This window comes from Tamandua tetradactyla, chromosome 1 (genome assembly GCF_023851605.1).
Source record: "Tamandua tetradactyla isolate mTamTet1 chromosome 1, mTamTet1.pri, whole genome shotgun sequence".
Taxonomy (NCBI): Eukaryota; Metazoa; Chordata; class Mammalia; order Pilosa; family Myrmecophagidae; genus Tamandua; species Tamandua tetradactyla.
The window spans coordinates 38,794,940-38,817,299 of NC_135327.1; the positions used below are offsets into that span (position 1 = coordinate 38,794,940).

The window sequence follows — 22,360 nt, forward strand, 5'->3', positions numbered from 1 at the left end:
CTACTTCTGGGGCAGGCATTAATCAACAGCGGCTCTAGTTCAGTGGAGCCTGAATATAATCTTAGAATTCTTCTTAACGCAATCACAGCCAGCAAAGTTTAGACCTATCTGACTCTCTGAGATTAATAAAAAAGCATTCTATCATCAGCAGAGTGTTCTCAAACACTCTTAGTTCACTAGCAACTCTCAGTTCTGCTTTGTGGGGCAGATGTTCTAATATTGAATAATGGACATCAGCTTTTTCTCTTCTACTCAGGTGTCTCACTGAAACCCCTTTCCCTTACCCTCTGCACCCCACTATTAGAAGTGTAAAAAATAGACAAGAAAACAAAAATCAAATGGAACAAAAAACACAGAACCGAAACCCAGACTGCTTCTCTCAGGATATTAAACACTGCAGTTTCCAAATATCCAAGCTTACACAATTTACTTTTATACATCAAACAGTTTACAATCTTACATAGCATCTTTCTGCCCTCTGCAACTCTTCTCTCACATCTACTAGCCTAAAATAAGCAGCGGCTTCTCTTACCTGTTGTGTGGCATATCAGTGATCTATTCTCTCACCTCTCTCCCCTGCCATGCGCTCTGAGCTTATGTGTTGCTGGACAGAGTATAGTATTGTTGGCTGAGCTGACTGGCCTACAGAGTTTGGGCTGTAATATTCAAACAGAGATACCACATGGGCACATCTATTTATTTCCTGAGTTTCACATAGGAAACAACCAGAATTTGGATAGAGAGGGGGCTATTTTAAAACATCTTGAGTCGTAGAGCAAAGATTTAGGCAGTGAGGGATATCTGGTATTTGCTAGCCTGAGGAATACTATTCTGCAAAATGCCCTGATTCCTGGAAGGCAAGGTGAAACAGGATAGCAAAAGCTACCCTCTTCCCTTGCTCTAGCTGTGAGACATCTGGATGTCCCACTCATGCTTCCAGCACCACGCACACCCAGTATGGGAGTGAAGGAGGAAGCAGAGACAGCTACCGTGGCCCGCCCACCCGCACTAAAGAAACATTGCAGTCACTTAGATAGCTTTATATATTTACATGCAGGTAGATATCTAGATATACTTTCTTTTCACATCATTTAGATATTTTCATACTGATAAAAATGGCTATAACAGAGTTAAAATAGCTCAAGGCAAAAGAAATTGAGAAAAAATATATAGGACAAAACCACTTCAGGCTGAAGTGATAAAACTGATACATTCACAGGTACACACAAATCACAAGAGGCACCTGATATTTACCACTTTCATCAATGCCACATATAGGTAAGCCACTTACGGAGTTATTCTGCATTCTCATTTCATAGGCTGCTTGTCTTGGATTACTGGCTACATGAGAACCTGGTGAATTTCTTGAACCCAAGGCTTGAGGGGTTAATATTCCACCTGGAGTGAAAGCTGGTTGATCTCTCTAACAGAAATGGAAATGAATACAGAAATTAAAATAAAATCACAACAGCACAGTTACATGACATGAGGAAGAAAGAGCAATGAACTTTAAGTACTCAACTTCCAAATGCATTAAAGACCAAATGGATTTTCATGAACATTACAGGGTAGCTTAAAAATTTTGATTTGATGGTAACTTACAATCTGTAGAAAGAGTCTATGGTATTTAGTAACTCTTCCTTAAGAGTACAAATCATACCCTGTTCTGAAACAGAGGGAATCTTTTCAAGTCTCATTAGGCTAATACATTTTATTTACATTCAGTTTCAGAAAACATTCAAGACATAATTTTAGGGAAATAAAATACAACTGCTATCCACCCTCTACCTTGCTAAAATTATTTTTTTCAAATAAATTAGAACTATGATTACAGCTATAACAAATGGCTGACTGACAAAATAGATACTGACTGAAAGTAATATGTAAGGCAGAAATTAAATTTGCCACTCCCAATCTCAGAGGTTCTTAACCTACCTGCAAAAATAAATAACTACTTTTCTCCCATCCAGGTTCCTGAAACTGATAATTCTAATAAAAATGATAAAAGGCAGTCCCTGGTTTAAAACCAGTCGGGAACAACAAAACGTTACGAGAAGAAATTAAATGTTAAGATGTATGATATTCATGGATTGGAAAACCTAACATTGTTAAGATGATACTACTGCTAAAAGCAGTAGACAGATTCAATACAATCCTCATAAAAATCCCAATAGCATTTTTTGCAGAAATATAAAAACCCATCCTAAAATTCAAATGGGATTCCAAGCCAATTACAAATAGAACATTCTTGAAAAAGAAAAAAGTTGGAGGATTCATACTTCCTAACTTCAAACTTATTACAAAGGTAGTAATCAAACCAGTGTGATACTGGAATAAAGACACTCCAACGGAACAGAATTGAGAGTCCAGAAATAAACCCTCATTCATATCTATATCAACTGATTTTCAACAAGGGTGCCAAGTACATTCAACTCTCTCCAAGAAATGATGCTGGGAAAACTGGATATCCATATGCAACAGAATGAAGCTGGACTCTGATCTCATGCCATATACAATGATGCATCATAGATTAATGACCTAAAAACTAAGAACTAAAACTATCAAATGCTTATGAAGAAAACATGGGGGCAGATCTTCTTAATCATGGATTTGGCAACGGTTTCTTCAATATGACACCAAAAGCACCGGTAAACAAAGAAAAAATAGATATAAACTACTGGGCATGAAAGGTCAAAATTAAGAGAGTAAAGAAACAACTACAGAAAGGGCGAAGATAGTTGGAAATCATATATCTGATAAGGTTTTTTTTTTTTTTTTTTTTTTTTTTTTTTTTTTAAGGAAAGACAGAGAGAAGGAAGGAAGGATAGAAGTAAGGAAGAGAGGAAGAAAGGGAAACATCTTTTTAAACATTTTCTTGTTTTATTGTATTTTGTTTCTCCGTTTTCGTTACATGGGCTGGGGCCGGGAATCGAACCGAGGTCCTCCGGCATAGCAGGCAAGCACTTTGCCCGCTGAGCCACCGCGGCCCGCCCCTGATAAGGTTTTAATAGCCACAACATAAAAAGAATTTCTACAATTCAACAACAAAAAAATTAAAAAACCAATTTAAAAATGGGCAAAAGATATGAATAGACATTTCTCTAAAGAAAATATACAAAGGGCAAATAATCAGATGAAAAGATACACAACATTAGCCCTTTGAGAAACACAAATCAAAACCACTATGAGATACCATGTCACACCTACTTGGACGGCTACATTCAAAAAAACAAAACAAATAAAAAAAAAAGATAATCAAGTGTTGGCAATGATGTGGAGGAAATGGAACCACTATACATTCCTGGTAGGAATGTAAAATGGTACAGCCACTGCGGAAAATTTTGGCAGTTACTCAAAAAGTTACACATGGGAAGAACTGCCATATTACCCAGCTAATTCCACTCAAATATAATATTAATATACCCAAATATTAATATTAATATACCCAAAATAAATGAAAACAGGAACTCAAATAGATGCTTGTAAGCAAATGTTCATAGCAGCATTATTCACAATAGACAAACAACAGAAATAACACAGTGTTCATCCACAGACAAATGGATAAATTGTGAATGGAATATTAATATTATTCTACCATAAAGAAGAATGAAGTTCTGATACTACTACAAACTGGACGAACCTTGAAAACATTATGCTGGTGAAATAAGCCAGATACAAAAGGATAGACATCATATGATTCCACTTATGTGAGACAAGTAGAAAAGGCAAATTCATAAAGACTGAAAGCAGATTAGAGGAAATGAGCAGAGGGGACTAGGGAGTTGTTGCTTAATGGGTATAGAGTTTCTATTTGGGGTAACAAAGTTTTGGAAATAGACAGTGGTGATGGTTATGCAACATTGTGAGTATAATTAATGCGACTGAAATTGTACATTTAAGAATTGTTAAAATAGAAAATTTTATGATATATACATTTCACCACAATAAGTGGGGGGGTGGTTATTAGCCTGGGCAAAATCCAGTAAGGAAGACAAGAAAGAAAAAAAAGAACTAAATCATTTAAGTAACTACTAAGTATATACAAATAGCGCAAGTAGGAAGTCCCAGGATTAAGAGAAAGGATCACCCAACCTGGACTACAAGCAGAAGCAACAGCAAGGGAGGCCTTATAGAAAAGATAAGATGTGAGGTGAACTATAAAGACTAGGGGTACCAAATGAAGGCAACACTGAGTGAGGAGGGCTATGTATATTCAGAAGATATTAAAGGCTGGATGGCTAGAATTGGACTGGATCATTGGCACTCTAAATGCCAAACTAAGGAATTAGAACTGGATTCTAGGGAGAACTGGCATCAGCTATGACTTAGGAGCAGAGACACAACAGAATTTATTATAGTATGTCATGTCTTAGGAATATTAATCTAACAAAAATGTAGGAATAAGACAGAGTACAGTAACTCACAAGAGGAATCAAATGGCTGACTGGTTTTATTACAAAACAGTACCTAATTGTTGTAAAAACTTCAAATATCCAAGTGCAAACCTCAACCCCTCCAAGTGTATCCTTCCAGACCCCAGAGCTTAGAGAGGACTTCAACACCAACATCAGCATTGTTATTCTAGTAAGAATGCAGCCCTGTGGGTATCTGTGACCTACTGGATAAGGAATAAAGCTGCTGTAATGAGCATTTTCCTTTCAAACTGTAAATTTACACTACTGACAATTTTATGAAATTAATGTAAACTCACCTTCATCCTTTTTCTTTTTTCTCTCTGTCGTCTTCTAAAACTGTCCTAAAAGTATAAAATCCACATATTCTGTCAAACAATTACACAAAAACATCAGAGTTAAACATTACCAGGCATGATTCGAGAGACAATTTAAGTTTTAAAGGCAGGCCTCAGAAAACTAGGTATACATCACTAAATTAGGTAATAAACTGTATGTTCAAAGTGCTGCTTATCTAAACGTGAAATGGGCAGAAAGCATTGGACTTAGATATAATTTAACCTCGCCTCTTAATTTTTCTCAGATTGCTTTTGACGTTTCAGAAAAGAATGCAAGAGCCAGGACAAAGAGCCTTTATTTCAGCATGGAGCAGAGGCTGTCAATGTAGAAAAGATCAAAATAAGAAAACAATTTTTTAGTTTTAACTAAACACAGTTAATAACTAAAACATCAGTGTTCTTTAAAAATCAACATTATTTAATAATGAGACTCTGTTACCTAAAAAGGGCTCAGGCAGTCCCTAACTCTTTGCAGAATGCACGGCACAATAGGGAAAAGGGAGAAGTGGAGCTGTCTACAAACACTCCCTCCAGCTTCTAAAAACATAAGCTTTTGGAAGGAAGGAAGGAAGGATATTCAGATGTGAGCACCATTTATACTGGGCTAATTTAATGCACAGGAAAGGGTCCATTCAATATCAACTGACTGATTCTTCCCTTCACTCATTTTAAAACTGCAGCTATGATTTCAACTAGATAGGACTTTAGACTGATTTTGCTCTCCACTAACTGGGCCATTTTGAAGGCATCCCTTGCAGCAGGATGTATCATCAAGCCCCCACCCCAATATCCAAGTTTCCCCAGAGTACCCAGGCAGGTAGGGTGGCCCAGGCTGCTGCTGTGGCCTAAAAAAGGGGCCATAGGACACTGTACTGATCATCACTCTACTTTAACTGTACTTCTCTTCCTTCCCAGTCTCTGCTGGCAACTGAAATCTGTGCTTTCTTCTAGGAAAGAGGCTGAGCACTGGATTGGTAAGTCCACATCTCTATGGAGCCCAGGTGATGAATTGCCTTGACTTCTTGCAATCTGTACATCACCAATTTCTTTCATCAATTTTTGGTTCCACTTTCTGTGAAATTTCTCAGATCTAGGTCACCAATGGCCTCCAGACTGGGAAATCCTTAGTCTTTTTGGTCCTTATCTGACCATGATTCCTTCTTGAGGTATGTACTTCACTTCCAAGATATGACACTCACTCAGTTTTCCCCCACCCTTCTTGTGCCCTTGGTTCCTTAACTCCCCCACCTCTAATGTTGCTGTCTTCTTGGACTCAGTACACGGACCCACCTCGTTACTCCCACAGCCTTGTCTCATGGCTTTAAACATCATCTGTTGAGGATTCTTCCCATCCAACACCCCAGTAAGAATGTCTCAAATTTAACATGCCCAAAATGGAATTACCACCACCACCTCTATGTGGGGGACTACCAGAATGTTCCTCACCACACTTGTTCAGACCATTTTTCAGGTGCTCAAATAAAATGTCTTAGAGTCATTCTCAACACCGTTCTTTCTCTCACACCCCAAATTTAATTCATTAACCAATTCCACTGGCTGAATATTTAAAGCATGTTCAGAATCCAACTACCTCTTACCATCTCCACAGCCACCGCTCTGGATTTCCTTGGATTATTGCAAACAAACTTCCTAATTGGATTAACTGCTTCCATCGTTGTCTCCATACAATTAGTCTCAAAATGGCAACTAGTCAATTCTCAAAGATATATGTCAGGTCATGTCACCCTCCTACTCAAAATCCCTCATGGATGCAGAAGGAAAGCTAAAGTTGCTATGATGACCTACAGTATTACTAGAACTGGCCCTTCATCATCCTTTTCATCTCATCTCCTACAACCTCCCCCCCTTCCTCTGCTCTTGCTCCTAGGCTCCTAAATGTTCTGAGAACATGCTGCACATGCTCCTGCCTCAGAGTCTTCATATCATGGCTCTCTGGCAAACATCTGCATGGCTTACTTCCTCATGTTCTTCATTCAATTCTTTACTCAATGGCATATGTTGGTGAGGTCATCCCAGATCCCTTTTTTGTATTTGCAACCTCCTCATCTACACCTTCCCCGACATTTCCTCACCTGCTTCCCATTTCTTCATGACATTATCACTCTCTACTACACTGCACAATCTACCTGGTTTATTGTCTCCCTCGCCTACAAGAACGTAAGCTCAATAAGGACGGGATCTTCCTCTTAGTTTTGTGCTAGGCTGTTATCACTAGCACTCAGAATATCACCTAGCATATGGTGAACACTTTATGAACATTTGCTGAATGAATGAACTTTTGTAAGACAAAACGTAAACATCAAAGCTCATAAAATAAAAAGCACCACATTTCTGGCCTTTATTTTCTACCCAGTTCAAATAATAAATACTGTGTATTCCCTTCCCTTTGTTCTGCTGGCCTGTTAATTATTTCTGAGAGGGGTAGTCAAAAACAAGCAAACCAGAGGACATGTGGATGGACTTCACAGTCTTTCATCTTTTTTGGACTATTAATTCCTTTGGAAATCTGTCAAAAGCCAAGGACATACATATTTCTCAGAAAAATAAATACACCCAGAAACATTTATACAGGATTTCTGAGGGTTTGTAAATCTCCTCCAATGGCCAACCATACCAAAGAACATCATATGACTTCAGGGACACCAAAAAAGATCCCAACTTTAAAATGTCCCCTCCATGAGGCCAGATAGAAACCATATTAATTAAATCAGGAATCCTATGACACCTGTGGGATTCCATACTGCAATCCAATGCCAAGTATCACAAATAGTTAAAGGGACAGAGTCTGCTATAGGCACATGAAAGGACTATGTTCTAACACAAGGTTTTCCCACCAGGTAGTACACAGCATGTATGATTTTTGGTTAAGAATAACTAGCAGCAAATAAAGTGAAGCCACTGCAATTATTCAAACCTTAGTTAAAATGGCTGTTCTAATGGATAGCACCATACTACCTGTCTGGAGCACAATAATGTAAGTATACTAAATGAAGCTGAATGTGAGAATGATAGAGGGAGAAGAGCTAGGGGCACATATGAAATCAGAAGGAAAGACAGACAATAAAGACTGAGATGGTATAATCTAGAAATGCCTAGAGTGTACAATGATAGTGACTAAATGTACAAATTAAAAAACGTTTTTGCATCATGAGGATGCATCATGAGGAAGAACAAAGGAATGCCAATACTGCAAGGTGTTGAAAATAGATGGTCATTCATATTTTAAAACTTCAACTACTGTATGAGACTATAGCAAAAATTGTTTATTTGGTACAAAATTTATATTTCAACTAGTGCATTTTCTAATTTAACTTATATGGACAGTTTAATTGAATACCATATATATGTAGAACCTTGAACAGGACATGAGATTTTGTTGGTTTGTCCAGGTTACTGTGATGCCCCAATAAATTTCAAAGTTATTTGAACAGTGACTCTAGAGGTATTTGCAGGGTCCCCTTGGGGGAATGGGGAAAAAGAGGGAAAATTCAACTAGCCCATTTGGAGAATTCCTGATAACCTCACAAGCAGTGGGGACAACCAAATCAATAGGCCAAGCCCTCAATCTTGGGTTTTGCGCCTATGAAAATTATCCCAGCAAAGGATAAGCTAAGCCTACTTAAAATTAGGCCTAAGAGAACCTTTTTTGTTGCTCAGATGTGGTCTCTCTCTCTATCAGCCAACACGGCAAGCGAACTCACTGCCTTTCCCACCTCTACATGGCGCATGACTCCCAAGGGTATAAACCTCCTTGGCAACACGGGACAGAAATTCTAGAACGAGCTGGGAGTCAGTATCAAAGGATTGAGAAACCCTTCTCAACCAAAAGGGGGAAGACAGAAATGAGACAAAGTGTCAGTGGCTGAGAAATTTCAAACACAGTTGAGAGGCTATCCTGGAGATTATTCTTATGCATTATATAAATACTCCCCCCTTTTTAGTGTGTGGTGTATTAGAGTAGCTAGAGTGAAGTACCTGAAACTGGAGAGCTGTGTGCCAGTAGCCATGTTTCTTGAAGATGATTGTATAATGATATAGCTTTCACAATGTGATGGTGTGATTGTGAAAACCTCGTGTCTGATGCTTTTATCTACAGTATAGACAGATGAGTAAAAAATATGGATAAGAAATAAACAAATAATGGGGGAACAAAGGTTAAAATAGAGTAGATTGAAATACTAGTGGTCAATGAGAGGGAGAAGCAAGGGGCATGGCATGTATGAGTTTTTTCTTTTTTCTTTCTTTTGCTGGAGAGAGATACAAATGTTAAAAAAATAATCATGGTGATGAATACACAATTATGTGATGATATTGTGAGCCACTGATTGTAACCATGTGAAGAATGTTTGTTTGTTTGCTGTTCCTAACAAAAATATTATTTAAAAAAAAAATGATGTTCTGGTAGACATTTCATACCCCAAAGCAGGTTCTGTAATTTGAATTTTAAATGTGAAACACTTTACCACCACAGAAATACCAAAGCTTTTGGAAAGAATATTTACAATTAACTCACTGTGTTGCATAAAATGGAGACTGAAGTTCTGAAAAAGAGATCACTAATTGCAGTTAAGAGATTGAAGAAAATATATAATCTTGTCATATACAGTGACATGCTTTACTCTGTAAGCAGATCATGTAGCAATGTAACATTCTGTTAGTTTGCTATTTGCTCTAATTCCCCAGACAACTTTTCATGTGAAGCTACCTCCAGGCTGTTATCCCTCCCCTACAGCACCAGCCCTGGGACTTACAAACTCCTGGCCTATCTGCCTCACTTTGACAGCTCAGGCAGCACTCTGTGCCAATGGCTTCTTGTCTAATTAGGGATTCCCTCCCACCTCCTGCCTGTCTAGAACCGGATCCTCTTCCTCTGGTTCCTTAAATAGGTCCATGTCCGAAGGCTCAGTGGTGGTGTTTTCACTCCACGCAATCTCCCAGGGCCTTCGAGTTCATTCTCACTGTGTCAAGTATCTCCTATCTGCTAATGGTTCTCAAATCTCTTTTCAAAAGACCTCTGCCCTGAGCTTTGGATATATTCATCCAATTGCTTAATGGGTATTTTCCCTCTCAGGTATTCCAGAGCCCCTCAAACTCAACACCTACAAAAGGAAATTTAATTTCTACCTTGCCCCCACCCCAACCTGCTCTACCCAGTTCTTGCTATCTTGGTGCATGACATCAGCAAAATCCCAACTGCCCTAGCCAGAAACTGGGGTTTCTTACCTAAGCACTTCCCCATCATATGAAATCAATGATCAAGTGTTTTGTCATTTTATTTTTTTCTTCTATGTTTGAATTTCTTACTCAGAGCTGCAACACTCCACAGATCCTACAGTCTTCCGAACCTCTACCCTACCTAATGCAATCAGATCCCTACCCTCTAATGACAGATCCCCTACCTTTACTAGCAGAGATCTAATTCCTAGATTTAACCTGTCTTCCAGAACATAAGTATTTTCTAAAAAGCATGGCAGTCACTATTTAATTCCAGCATTCTCCTATCCTTGGAACTCTCATTCAATATCCCACTTGTTAGACATGTGTTTTGGTTTATACCCTAATTAAGATTATGAAAAAAGAAAACAATTACAAAGCAACTCAAACAGTAGGCAATAAATAATTCCACACAGCAAGCATCACAACCTTTAAAAATCATCAAAAAAAAATCACTGGCCACTCACAATTACATTAGTGTTTGATACACGGTAATGGTATAACAATGCACTCAGACAGGTTAAAGTACAATCACAGGATCATCACAGCCTATTAGAGACAGGAGCAATTTTAGCTACTGCAATAGAAACACTTTACCTCATCATCCTTTCTCTTTTTAAAAATGCTATCCTCAACTTCACCAACTGCTAACATGATCATCTGTACTCTTTGCAGATTGACATAACCACTTTCTGTAAGGTAACCCTGTAAGTGATAAAATACATGTAAAATGACCTTCTTATAAAAGCAAATACTTCTGTTTTGAAATTATTCAAGAGTGAACTTACCCCAGTTTTGTGCACCACATTTTTGTATATGTTAACCAAACGGTCAATTGCACCTTCCCTGCCACCAGGAGACAAACATGTATTAGGACCAGTATGCACTGTAAAGTCAAGAAGGGTGAAACAATAGTTTGGAAAACTACCTGAATACACGTACCTAATTTCTAAAGATGGCAAGTGAGGAAGGAAGTCATTTCCCACAAAAAAGCACATGAAGACCCAGTCATCAATGCTCCTCTCAATATCAAAAGTGAATGGCAGGCTGGCCATGGTAAGTTCTCTTTCCAAATACTAGAACCAAAAAAAGAGTGCTGCTGTTAAAGCTATCCAAAGGCATCCAGTCTTAGAGGGCCCATTCCAAATTATTTCTGCATACCTCACGCAGAACATTGAGCCGAAGGAAGATAAACTCTCCTTCTGCACAAGGAAGACTATCAGCAAGTTCATCATGCTGCAAGAAATGGAGTATAGATTAAACATGATTACTTCAAATGCTTTAATTTTTTCCAACCAAACAAATTTGAGAGGCTTTGTACTAAAGCAAGAGTCATTTTAATATCACAAGATTAAATTAAAAAGTAGTCTTCAATCTATTTTAAATAAAAAAGTATCCATAGTCCCAATCACCTAGTCTAGGGAAGAGTCAGCATACGTTTTCTGTAACTGGTCAGAGAGTATCTTAATTCTTGGGGGTCACATGGTCTCTGCTACATGTTCTTTCTTTTGTTTTTAAAAAACCATTTTATGCAACCATTTAAATGTATAAAAACCATTCTTATGGCTTATGAGCCCAATCTGAGGGGCCACAATTTGCTACCTCCTAACCCACAATCCAACCAATACTAACATTTTGATATATATGCCTCGAGACTCTTCTCTGTGAACATATATGCAGAGACATGGGTCTATTACCTTTACTTTATTGCAAAGCTGAAATCATCTATTTCTTATCCACTTTATTCACTCAACAATATCTTTTTAAAGAGGTACCATATTCTTAATACACACAGAAACCCCTTTTAAGGAGTCTGGATGTAATAAAGTAAACCCAAAATAACCAGAAAGTGTAAGTAACTTAAGTATGAAGGAATTTAATATGTTTGACTTGTAGTTCTTTTGAACAAGAGAAATCATTTAAGTAAATACAAACAAATCATATACAATGAGCATTACCCACAGGACCTAAGCCTCACATAGATTCAGACTATATCAGAAGAGTGGAAACTGGAAAAAACAAAAACAAGTGTGGACATGCTTTTGAATGCAGTTTAACTTTAAAGTAATTTAAAAGATATATCTCTGTGAGGATTAATGGAGCAAGCAACTAAAAAGTGTCATCAACCACAACTTTCTCTTTCTCCATTTTAGAAACAAGGCCAAGAGTGGTGCAACAGTGGTGCAGTGGAAGAATTCTCACCTGCCATGCCAGAGTCCCAAGTTTGATTCCCAGAGAATGCCCGTGCCAAAAAACAAACAACAACACAAGGCCAACTACTACCTCAAAGTTCTTACCTTGCCTTTCTTTTCTCTTGGCAAACCTTCACAGTCCTTGACCTCGTGTCCAAACTGATTACAAAGACCACATGGTTTGGGTTTGTTTGGTTTGAATTCTTCTCTAATAATGGTAAAGTTGGGTTCGTGCGTAGCAAGGCCAAGCATAATGAGATCAGCTATCAATCAACAATGACAAAAACACTAAGCAGTCAGCCCTTTGAGAGAAACCTTACCAGAACCACAGTACTACAGGACATCAACACAGAGAAATGCCCAAATAAGCACACAGACTCAGCAAAGCCCAAAAGCCTAAAACCTCCTAGTAGTTCTTAAACAAGAGAAGTCCTTCAGATACGTGAATGTAGAGCAGATTACCACTCATGATTATTAACACCTGGGAAATTCTCCACTTTAAAGGTATAAGTAGCTATACTAAATTAAATTAAATTAAAATGTGAAGAGTGTAATAAAAATGGAACATCAGTCACAAATTAAACAGCTATTCAATATTAGTTAGTTATTTTTCAAACATAAAATAAGCAAGGCATTTTAGAATTTCCAATCCATCCCTATGTATCAACCCATCAATTTACGTATGGTTTAACCCCAGAGAATCAAATTTCTAAAGACAAAACTTACCATCTGCTCCACATAAACAATGATGAGTATTTGGGTCATGGTTAGGCTGGGCTATAGAGGGAAGAAATAACAACAAAATTTTAATTTCATTTTATGCCACAGGAATATTACATCTTCCTAAATATGTTTTTATTCAAAGACTTTTCCTCTTTATCCTCGAACATATAATTAAATATTCATAACTGAGTTTTACCTCTTTGTCTTCTAATATAATCCATGATTTTATGTTCTCCTTCACCAGGAGCACTAGCATCAGATAAAATAACCTATAAAAAAAGTTCAGCACTTTGAATTAACCTCCTATTTTCTACAGGCATAAAAAACAACAGAATTGAAAATCATAAGATAAATTAATGGCATAATTCTACTAAAACTAAAAAAATCAGAAAATTTTCTAAATGAAGAGTGTGTATATGTATGTTAAACACCAAAATATTTCACTGATTAACTTAATACATGGTAAGGAAAAGAATGAAATGTCTGGGTCAGATTTAGCCATTAGAAAAACTGATTGTTCTACCTTTCTCACTATTACCTAAGGATATGGTCCCAAAGATATAAGACCTGAGAGTAACTGATAAAAGAAACTATTAAATACAATTTACCATATTTAACTGATAGGGAAATAAACTTAGGAAATGAAAATTATGAGACTGTGGCCACTCTTTCATAAGGCAACTATGGACTTTAATCTTCCCTTTTCAATTTTTAATACCAGAAATTTTCACCTAAAAACTATTTTCATACATAGACAAATAGATAAGTAAATATTAAAATTATGTTCCCATTTTATGGCTTCACAGTGATAAATAAGAGGACAAAATTGGCAATGACAGAAAATTCAGCTATCACTGATGTTTAAATCCTGACTACGCTCTAGAAGCTTCTCTTTCCTCTGACAGATAGCATTTTATGGGGGGGGGGGCGGGGGGGAGAAGGATAAATACTGGTCAGTCATATCAAAGTACAGCCTCAAATGATCACTCAAATCTTTTTGAAGTATCTTTTTTTTTTTTTTTTTTTTTTTGAAGTATCAATATGGGAAACTTACTGTCAAATTTTTCCACCCAGGATCATTATTTAAACGATCAGCTATGTAATAGCGAAGGCATTTAGCAAGATTGTCCATGAACTCAGTTCCCTAAAACGATAGAAGGAAATAAATTAAACTATCATTTAAGAGTTAACATTAGCTAGCAAAGTATGAGACTACTTACGGGTGTAATACAGTTGCTGTCAAATCTTTCTTTTATTTCTTCTGGAGGAAGAAAACCACCTGGAGAAAAGAGGTATTGTTTTGTTCTCTCCATAAACACAGAGGTAGACTACTAAATAGTAAGCCAGAACGCAGCAAAAGTATCAAATACAAAAGAAAAAAAGGATTGTCACTTAAGGAACCATGTTCTGCCTCTTGGGAGAAAATAAGATCTCTCCACCCAAACTTAAATTAAGATTCAAAGACATTCAAAACAATAGATGATACACAACAGGTACTTGGTTGTTATTTAGAAAATATAAAAATTATGAAGTCCATCCTAATGTCCTCTGTCTGTAGCAGGAGAACACGAACACACACAAACACATACGCATACACGGGTTAGGGATTTTAATTTTTATAAACATACCTTACAAAAGTGAAATTAGAACACTGAATTTATCACAGATTTATATAAGATACAAACTTATAACTAGAAGAATACAGAAATACACTTTTTCCCTATTTATCACTGCTTAGTTTTTTCTAATTTAATTCTATTTCTTCCCTCTATAAATACATAAATATATCTCATAAAACATTCAAGAAAAATGACATCTTTGAAACCAAAGACATTGTGTTATAAATACAAACAGGGTTTAGAATTTTAAATACAATCTGAGACTAAAGTAACTACATACTTGCAAACACTCAGCAAATTAAAACAACATAAAGCATTTTAGTGTATCTGCAGGGCCAAGCTGACTATGCTCTCTCTTCCAGTTGCCAAGGGCAATTACCCTGAGCCAATAAATTGTGGCTTTCATGATCTATTATATTGCCTATATAACAGAAAACCAAATAAATCTCTCTGCTACACCCACAGCCCACATCACACACAAGGTGTGTAGGGGGAGAACCTAGTTCCATTCAGCACCCCCAGCATACCTACCTTTTGTACCCATGGGGAATTGAGTACATGACCCACGCTTCCTCCTCATAACTGAAGGAGGTTTAGATACAGTGCCTGTTGCATCAACATATACTGCAAGTGTGAGAGTGCATTGGTGAAAGCTTGAAAATATGGATAAAACCATCTCAGGCCTATACAGATGGATTCTGGAGTTCTAAGGGGAAGCAGTAAACCATCGCACCAAGACTGTTCTGAGGAAAATGTTTATAGATTATAAACAGAAATAAGAAGCATCCTTCATGTATTTCTTTTTTACAGATATATAAAAGTTAGCTAAAGGGGGTGCACAGGTAGTTCAGTGGTAGAATTCTCGGCTGCTATGTGGGTGATCTGGGTTCAAATCCTGGCCAATGCACTCAACAAAAAAAAAAAATCAAGGAATGGTGCTGCAATAACAGGATACTCACATGGAAAATAATGAAATGTGACCCCTACTACACCGCATACCAAAAAAAAAGTTAGCTAAAGATTGCACTCTCACACAAGGGGATTAAAGATCTGCTCTCCCTACCAGAGCCTCTCTTTTGATTCCGAAGTTTTCCTTCTACTGCAGAGTCTGGAAATGAATGAGCTTTTTAGTGGAAGTGAAGGCTTCTATGAACTACCTATCCTTAACAGAGAACATAAATTTTCCTGGAATATTCTAAGATCCTCACTAGCGTAAAACCTCACCTATCTGTAAGTAAAAATTGTCACCCTCCAGTTCTGAACAAGTCTTTTAAAAAGTCCAACGCTTCAAGATGCTTGTCTTTACCTTTTGCCAGTATTTCTTCCCTGACTCGCTGCTTCTCAACTGCTGCTTCCATTCCTTCTTTTGACGCTCTGAACCTTCTCGAACGCTGCTGGTTCATTTTAGCACGTGGTGCCTGAAAACATGAATTTAATATTCACATAATACTATTCAAGATACTCAACATACTCCTGTTCTCTTTATTCTTTATTCTACTGTAAATGCAACTCAGCAAATTAGCAGTTTTTTTCATTGAGTAAATATAATCTCATAAACAAGTTAATCTTGGAGAAACAGTTTTGGGGATTTTCAAAATCATTCTATTAGCCCCTAGAATATAGCAAATCTAAAAGAAAGAGTATCTATATGCATATGGCTAAATAAATTTAGGGTTATGATTTACCTTTTTTGCCCCTAAACCCTGAAATATAGTTTGCTGGTCATGTATAACTTAAACCACTGGATATTATCACAGGCCAGTAAATTACACCCTGCTTAAGTCATATGGACGACTGCTCACTGCCCACAGGATGAAATCTAAACACCTGAGCATGGCATGTAAGGTCCTCCTCAACCTGTCACCCTAGTTCCTTTCTAATCCAAACCACCTAAGTTGCCCAAAATGTCTCTGTGGTCAAAGGCATGGAAGGGGCGTATAACCAGCACACTTGAAAAACTATGGAAGATCTCTCTTTCCCCTACCTGTCCACCTATCCCATACTACTCCCCATTCATATTTCAACTTCCCTGGTAGTTTTAATTCTCTCTTCCCTAAACATCCCTTGCATGTCATCTAGTGTCTATAAAGCCTATAAATGACTAAATTCACTGATTAATCTCTGTCTCCCTCCTTTTGGTGGTAAGTCCTTCAAAAGCAAGGGCAGGCGCTAACCTCTCCAGCATCTCACAGCACCTGGTATAAAATAGGCATGAAAAAAAATGCTTGAACAAATAAAAGATGAAGTTTTTTACCTCAAATTCACCAAAGTCAATGTTTTTCATTATCTAGCTGATTCCAATCTAGAGCCTAGGAACACAGCAAAAACAAAAATGAAGGCTTCTAAGTTAGTTATTTTAGCACTCACCACTCCATCTATTGCCATATAAAGAAGTCGTCTTGGTCTTACAATATTGAAAAGTCTGTCGATGTACTCAAAAATCGCAACCATCATTTCATCCTCGTTTTTTGGTGCTGGTCTATAATGACAAGCAAAAGATGTAATACAGCACAGTATTTCCTCTGTCAAGTTGTGATTTCAATGACAGAAAAGGGTTACATACTTGTCTTCAGGATGAGTACAAGGATGGATGATTCCATTCATATCCAAATACAGATTATCAAACTCCACATCATTTGGATTAGGTTTACTGGCATCAACTGGAATCTTTACACCATTGCATTCTTTTGGCTATAAGGAAATAATAATAGTTTGATTGTTCAGGTCTAAAAATGACAGATCCTAGTTCAACACAAACATGTGTTTCATTTCTGAACTTCAAATCAAAACTTTTAAGTAATTTTAAAATTATAATATTTTATTCCTTAAGAAAAAAGAAACTGATGCAGATATTTTACCTGTAGGAAGTGAACAGGTACCAACACAGACAGTTAACCTGGATTATGAGGGGGATAGTTATAAAATTCCCAAGTCATTCAGTTGTCCAAATAACAGACCACATCTTAGAAGACTTTCCCTCATATCCACATCACTAAGTCCTGTCAATTTCACCTTAAAAAAATGTCCTAAACTTCATATCTTCTCATTCCCACTATCAGTCATCATCTCTCACCTGCAAGATCTGAACAGCCCTCTTATGGACTGCCCCACCTCCACCCACCCACCATACAATCAGTTATCTTTCTAAAACACAAATGTGGCTGTGTCTTGATCTTTTCTCATTTGTCCAACAGTTCCCACAGGGTCCAATCAGAAGTGAGGGAAAAAGGGCAGGAAGAATACTCGAGGAAATAATGGCCCAAAATACCCCAACTCTTATAAAAGACATAAATGTACATGTCCAAGAAGCACAAAGTCCTCCAAACAGAATAAATCCTAATAGACCTACTCCAAGACACACAGTAATTAGAATGTCAAATGCCAAAGACAGAAAGATTCTGAAAACAGTCAAAGAAAAGCAATTTATCACATATAAGGAAAGCTTGATAAGGCTAAGGACTAATTTCTCATCAGAAACCATGGAAACAAGGCAGTGGTATGATACATTAAAGATACTAGAAGAGAAAAACTGCCAGCCAAGAATTTTTTATCCAGCAAGCTACCCTTCAAAAATGAGGGAGTTTAAAATAGTCACAAATAAACAGAAAAGGAGAAAGTACATCAATAAGACATAAACCCTACAAGGAATACTAAAGGATGAAATGAAAAGACAGGAGAGGCTTGGAAAAGAGTATAGAAATGAAGATTATCGCTAAAAGCAACTAAAAGGATAAAAGAGGGACAAAAATAAGATATGGCATAGAAAACCCATAGAATAAAATGGGTGAAGTAAGTACTATTTTTACAGTAAAAACAGTGAATGTTAATAGACTAAACTTCTCAATCAAAAGAAATAAATTGGCAAGATGGATAAAAAAAAAAAAAGATCCATCTATATGCTGTCTACAAGAGACTCACCTTAGACCCTAGGGCGTAAATTGGTTGAAAGTGAAAGGTTGGAAAAGTTATTTCATGCAAACAGTAACCAAAAAAGAGCTGGGGTAGCTATATTAGTATTGGACAAAATAGACTATAAATGCAAAAATATCATAAGACAAAGAATGACAACACATATTAATAAAAGAGGCAGCTTACCAAATATCCTAAGATATGATCATGGTGATGAATATACAACTATGTGATGATACTATGAGTCACTGATTGCATATCAAGAATGGAATGCCCATATGTTAAGAATGTCTATGTTTGTATGTTGTTATGTTCTGTCAATAAAAATATTTAAAAAAAAAAAGAGGCAGCTTACCAAGAAGAAATAATAATTGTAAATATTTTTGTACCTCACCAAGGTGATTCCAAGTACATGAGATAAGCACTGGCAAAAGAGACAGGGTGCCATCCAGGAAGAAAATCCTAGGTAAAGAGTGAAAACAACCTCCAGAATAAACTAATCAAGGAAATGAAATATCTAGATGCCAGCAAAAAATAATGAGTCATACTAGGAAAATCGAAGATATGGCCCAGTCAAAGAAACAAACCAACAATTCAAATGAGATACATCTGAAACAACTAATTCAGGGTGTTCAAACAGACATGGAAAATCTCATCACAAATCAAATCAACAAGTTGAGGGATGATATAAAGAAGGCATTGGGCAGACAAAAAGAAGAAACAGAAAATATGAAAAAACAAATCACAGAACTTATGGGAATTGAAAGATACAAAATAAGAGCGAAAAAAAACAATGGAAAGCTACAATAGATTTGAAGAGGCAGAAGAAAGGATTAGTAAATTAGAGGACTGGAAATCTGAGATCCAACACACAGAAGAAAATGTAGGGAAAAGAATGAAAAAACATGAGCAGGGTCTTCAGGAACTGAATGACAGACAACATGAAGCACACAAATATACCTGTTGTGGGTGTTCCAGAGGGAGAAGAGAAGGGAAAAGGGGATAAAGAATAATGGAGGAAATTGTCACTACAAATGTCACATCTCTTATGAAAGACATAAAATTAAAGATCCAAGAAGTGCAGGGCACCCCAAACAGAATAGATCCAAATAGACATAACATACTTCAAGACACTAATTAGACTGGGTCAGATGTCAAAGAGAAAGAGAGAATTGTGAACGCAGCAAGAAAAAAGCAATCCATCACATACAAGGGAAGCCCAATAAGACTATGTGTGGATTTCTCAGCAGAAACCATGGAAGCGAGAAGCAGTGGTGTGATACATTTAAGATTCTAAAAGAGAAAAACTGCCAACCAAGAATTCTATATGCTGCAAAACTGTCCTTCAAAAATGAGGGGGAGATTAAAACATTTTCAGACAATCACTGAGAGAATTTGTGACCAAGAGACTGGTTCTGCCAAAAATAATAAAGGGAGCACTACAGGCAGATAGGAAAAGGCAGGAGAGAGAGGTCTAGAAAGACTGTAGAAATGAAGACTATCAGTAAAGGCAAAAAGAGAAAAAAATATTAGATATGACCTATAAAATCCAAAAGGCAAAATGGTAGAAGAAAGTACTGCCTGTACAGCAATAACATTAAATGTTATTAATTTAATGTTATTAATTATAAAATGTAATTAATTATTAAATGTAATTAATTTAATGTTTTAAACTTCCCAATCAACAGACACAGACTGGTAGAATGGATTTAAAAACAGGACCCATCTATATGCTGACTACAGGAGACTCATTTTAGACCCAAGGACAAAAATAAGCTGAAAGAGAAGAAAGGTTAGGAAAAGATCTTTCATGCAAACAACAATCAGAAAAGAGCAGGAATAGCTATACTAATATCCAACAAATCAGACTTCAAATGTAAAACAATTAAAAGAGACAAAGAAGAATGCTGTGTATTAATAAAAGGAACAATTCAACTAAGACTTAACAATCATAAATAATTAATGTACCAACCCAAAGTGCTCAAAAATACGCGAGGAAAACACTGACAACACTGCCAATACTAAAGAACACCTAGGGTAACATATGTAAGATTCCACAAGGGTTCCATGTACTACAGTAAATTTCCAGAAACCTACAACCTCCAGATGGGTTGTTGGCCCAGATAAGTCCTGAAACCTAGGGGGCCCAGCCTCTCCAGAACATCAGATAGTTCCATCTCCCTTCCCCATATTATTGGCAGACCCTTCCAACATGAAAAAGTTAGAATGGCCATAGTTCAAATATCCCTAAGGAGAGGGATAAACAGATCAAAGGTGATGGTGGAGTTATACAGAGAAGATAGGATTTAACAAATGAAATGATTCATGAATCATTAAATAGATAGCTTTTAGTCTTCAGTATCTTATAGCAGCTAGAAGTAAAAACCTAAAATTGTGGAATTGTAACCGATACCAAACTCTGAAACACGTTCTACAACTAACTGTGGTGCTGTGATTTGAAATTTATGGCTTTTTTGTATATATGTCATTTTTCACAAAAATGAAAAAAAAGTTGATTCTGATGACATAATATTTATTCCTTCTAGCTCCCTTTATTCTGGAGCAGCTAGGAGGAAAAACTGAGGATCGTATCGTAGCCTATGACAAACTCTGGGATCTGTCCTATAACTACTTGCTGAAGAGCACTTTGAAAACTATTACTTTTTTCATTCTTTGCTTTGTATATGTTATACTATACAATAAAAAAGTTAAAAAAAAAATTGAAGAGGAAGGAAAGCTACCTAACTCATTCTATGAAGCCAACGTCACCCTCACTCCAAAGCCAGACAAAAATACTATAAGAAAATTACAGACCAATCTATCCAATGAATATAAATGCAAAAATCCTCAACAAAATTCTTGCAAATCAAATCCAGCAGCACATTAAAAGAATTATACACCATGACCAAGTGGGATTTATTCCAGGTATGCAAGGATGGTTCAACATAAGAAAACCAATTAATATAATACACCACATCAAAAAATCAAAGCAGAAAAACCACATGAGGATCTCAACTGATGCAGAAAAGACATTTTACAAAATTCAACATCCTTTTTTGATGAAAATAATTCAAAGGACAGGAAGAGAAGGGAACGTCCTCAACATGATAAAAGGAATAAATGAAAACCCATAGCTAACATCATCCTCAATGGGGAAAGACTGAAAGCATTCCTCCTAAGATCAGGAACAAGACAAGGATGTCCACTAGTCACCACTGCTATTCAACATTGTACAGGAAGTTCTAGCCACTGAAATTAGACAAAAAAACAAAAAGAAAGAAAAAAGAAACAGAAGGCATCCAAATTGGAAAGGAAGAAGTAAAACTCCACTGTGTGCACTTCATATGATAATATATATTAAAAATCCCCCAAAAATCTACAACAAAGCTACTAGAGCTATAAGTGAAATAGCAAAGTGGCAGGGTACAAGATCAACATAAAAAAATTAGTAGTGTTTCTATGTACCGGTAATGAGCAATCTGAGGAGGAAATCAGGGGAAAAAATTCCATTTAAAAAAATAACTAAAAGAATAAAACATTTAGGAATAAATTTAACTAAGGATACAAAAGACCTATGCACAGGAAACTATAAGAAACTGCTAAAGGAGTTCCTCAAAAAGCTGAATATATAATTGCCATACGACCCAGCAGTACCATTGCTGGGTATCTACTCAAAGGACTTAAGGGCAAAGACACAAACGGACATTTGCACACCAATGTTTATAGCAGCGTTATTTACAATTGCAAAGAGATGGAAACAGCCAAAATGTCCATCAACAGAAGAATGGCTAAACAAACTGTGGTATATACATACGATGGAATATTATGCAGCTTTAAGACAGGATAAACTTATGAAGCATGTAATAACATGGATGGACCTAGAGAACATTATGCTGAGTGAGTCCAGCCAAAAACTAAAGGACAAATACTGT

At 36.7% G+C, this 22,360-nt stretch overlaps 1 protein-coding gene across 2 annotated transcripts in view; it reads right to left on the reverse strand.

The window, feature by feature from the left end:
* XRN2 (5'-3' exoribonuclease 2) overlaps nt 1–22,360 on the reverse strand; it is a 121,986-nt gene that overhangs the window by 72,165 nt on the left and 27,461 nt on the right. For both annotated transcript variants that reach the window (XM_077114704.1, XM_077114699.1), the window contains exons 2-15: nt 17,083–17,210; nt 16,887–16,998; nt 15,826–15,937; nt 14,121–14,179; nt 13,955–14,044; nt 13,097–13,169; nt 12,904–12,954; nt 12,283–12,440; nt 11,147–11,221; nt 10,928–11,061; nt 10,774–10,831; nt 10,583–10,690; nt 4,712–4,756; nt 1,292–1,423 (exon numbers count right to left, since the gene is read on the reverse strand). In XM_077114704.1, coding sequence (XP_076970819.1) covers nt 1,292–1,423; nt 4,712–4,756; nt 10,583–10,690; nt 10,774–10,831; nt 10,928–11,061; nt 11,147–11,221; nt 12,283–12,440; nt 12,904–12,954; nt 13,097–13,169; nt 13,955–14,044; nt 14,121–14,179; nt 15,826–15,937; nt 16,887–16,998; nt 17,083–17,210 — 1,335 coding nt within the window. The remainder of the gene's footprint in view (nt 1–1,291; nt 1,424–4,711; nt 4,757–10,582; nt 10,691–10,773; nt 10,832–10,927; nt 11,062–11,146; nt 11,222–12,282; nt 12,441–12,903; nt 12,955–13,096; nt 13,170–13,954; nt 14,045–14,120; nt 14,180–15,825; nt 15,938–16,886; nt 16,999–17,082; nt 17,211–22,360) is intronic.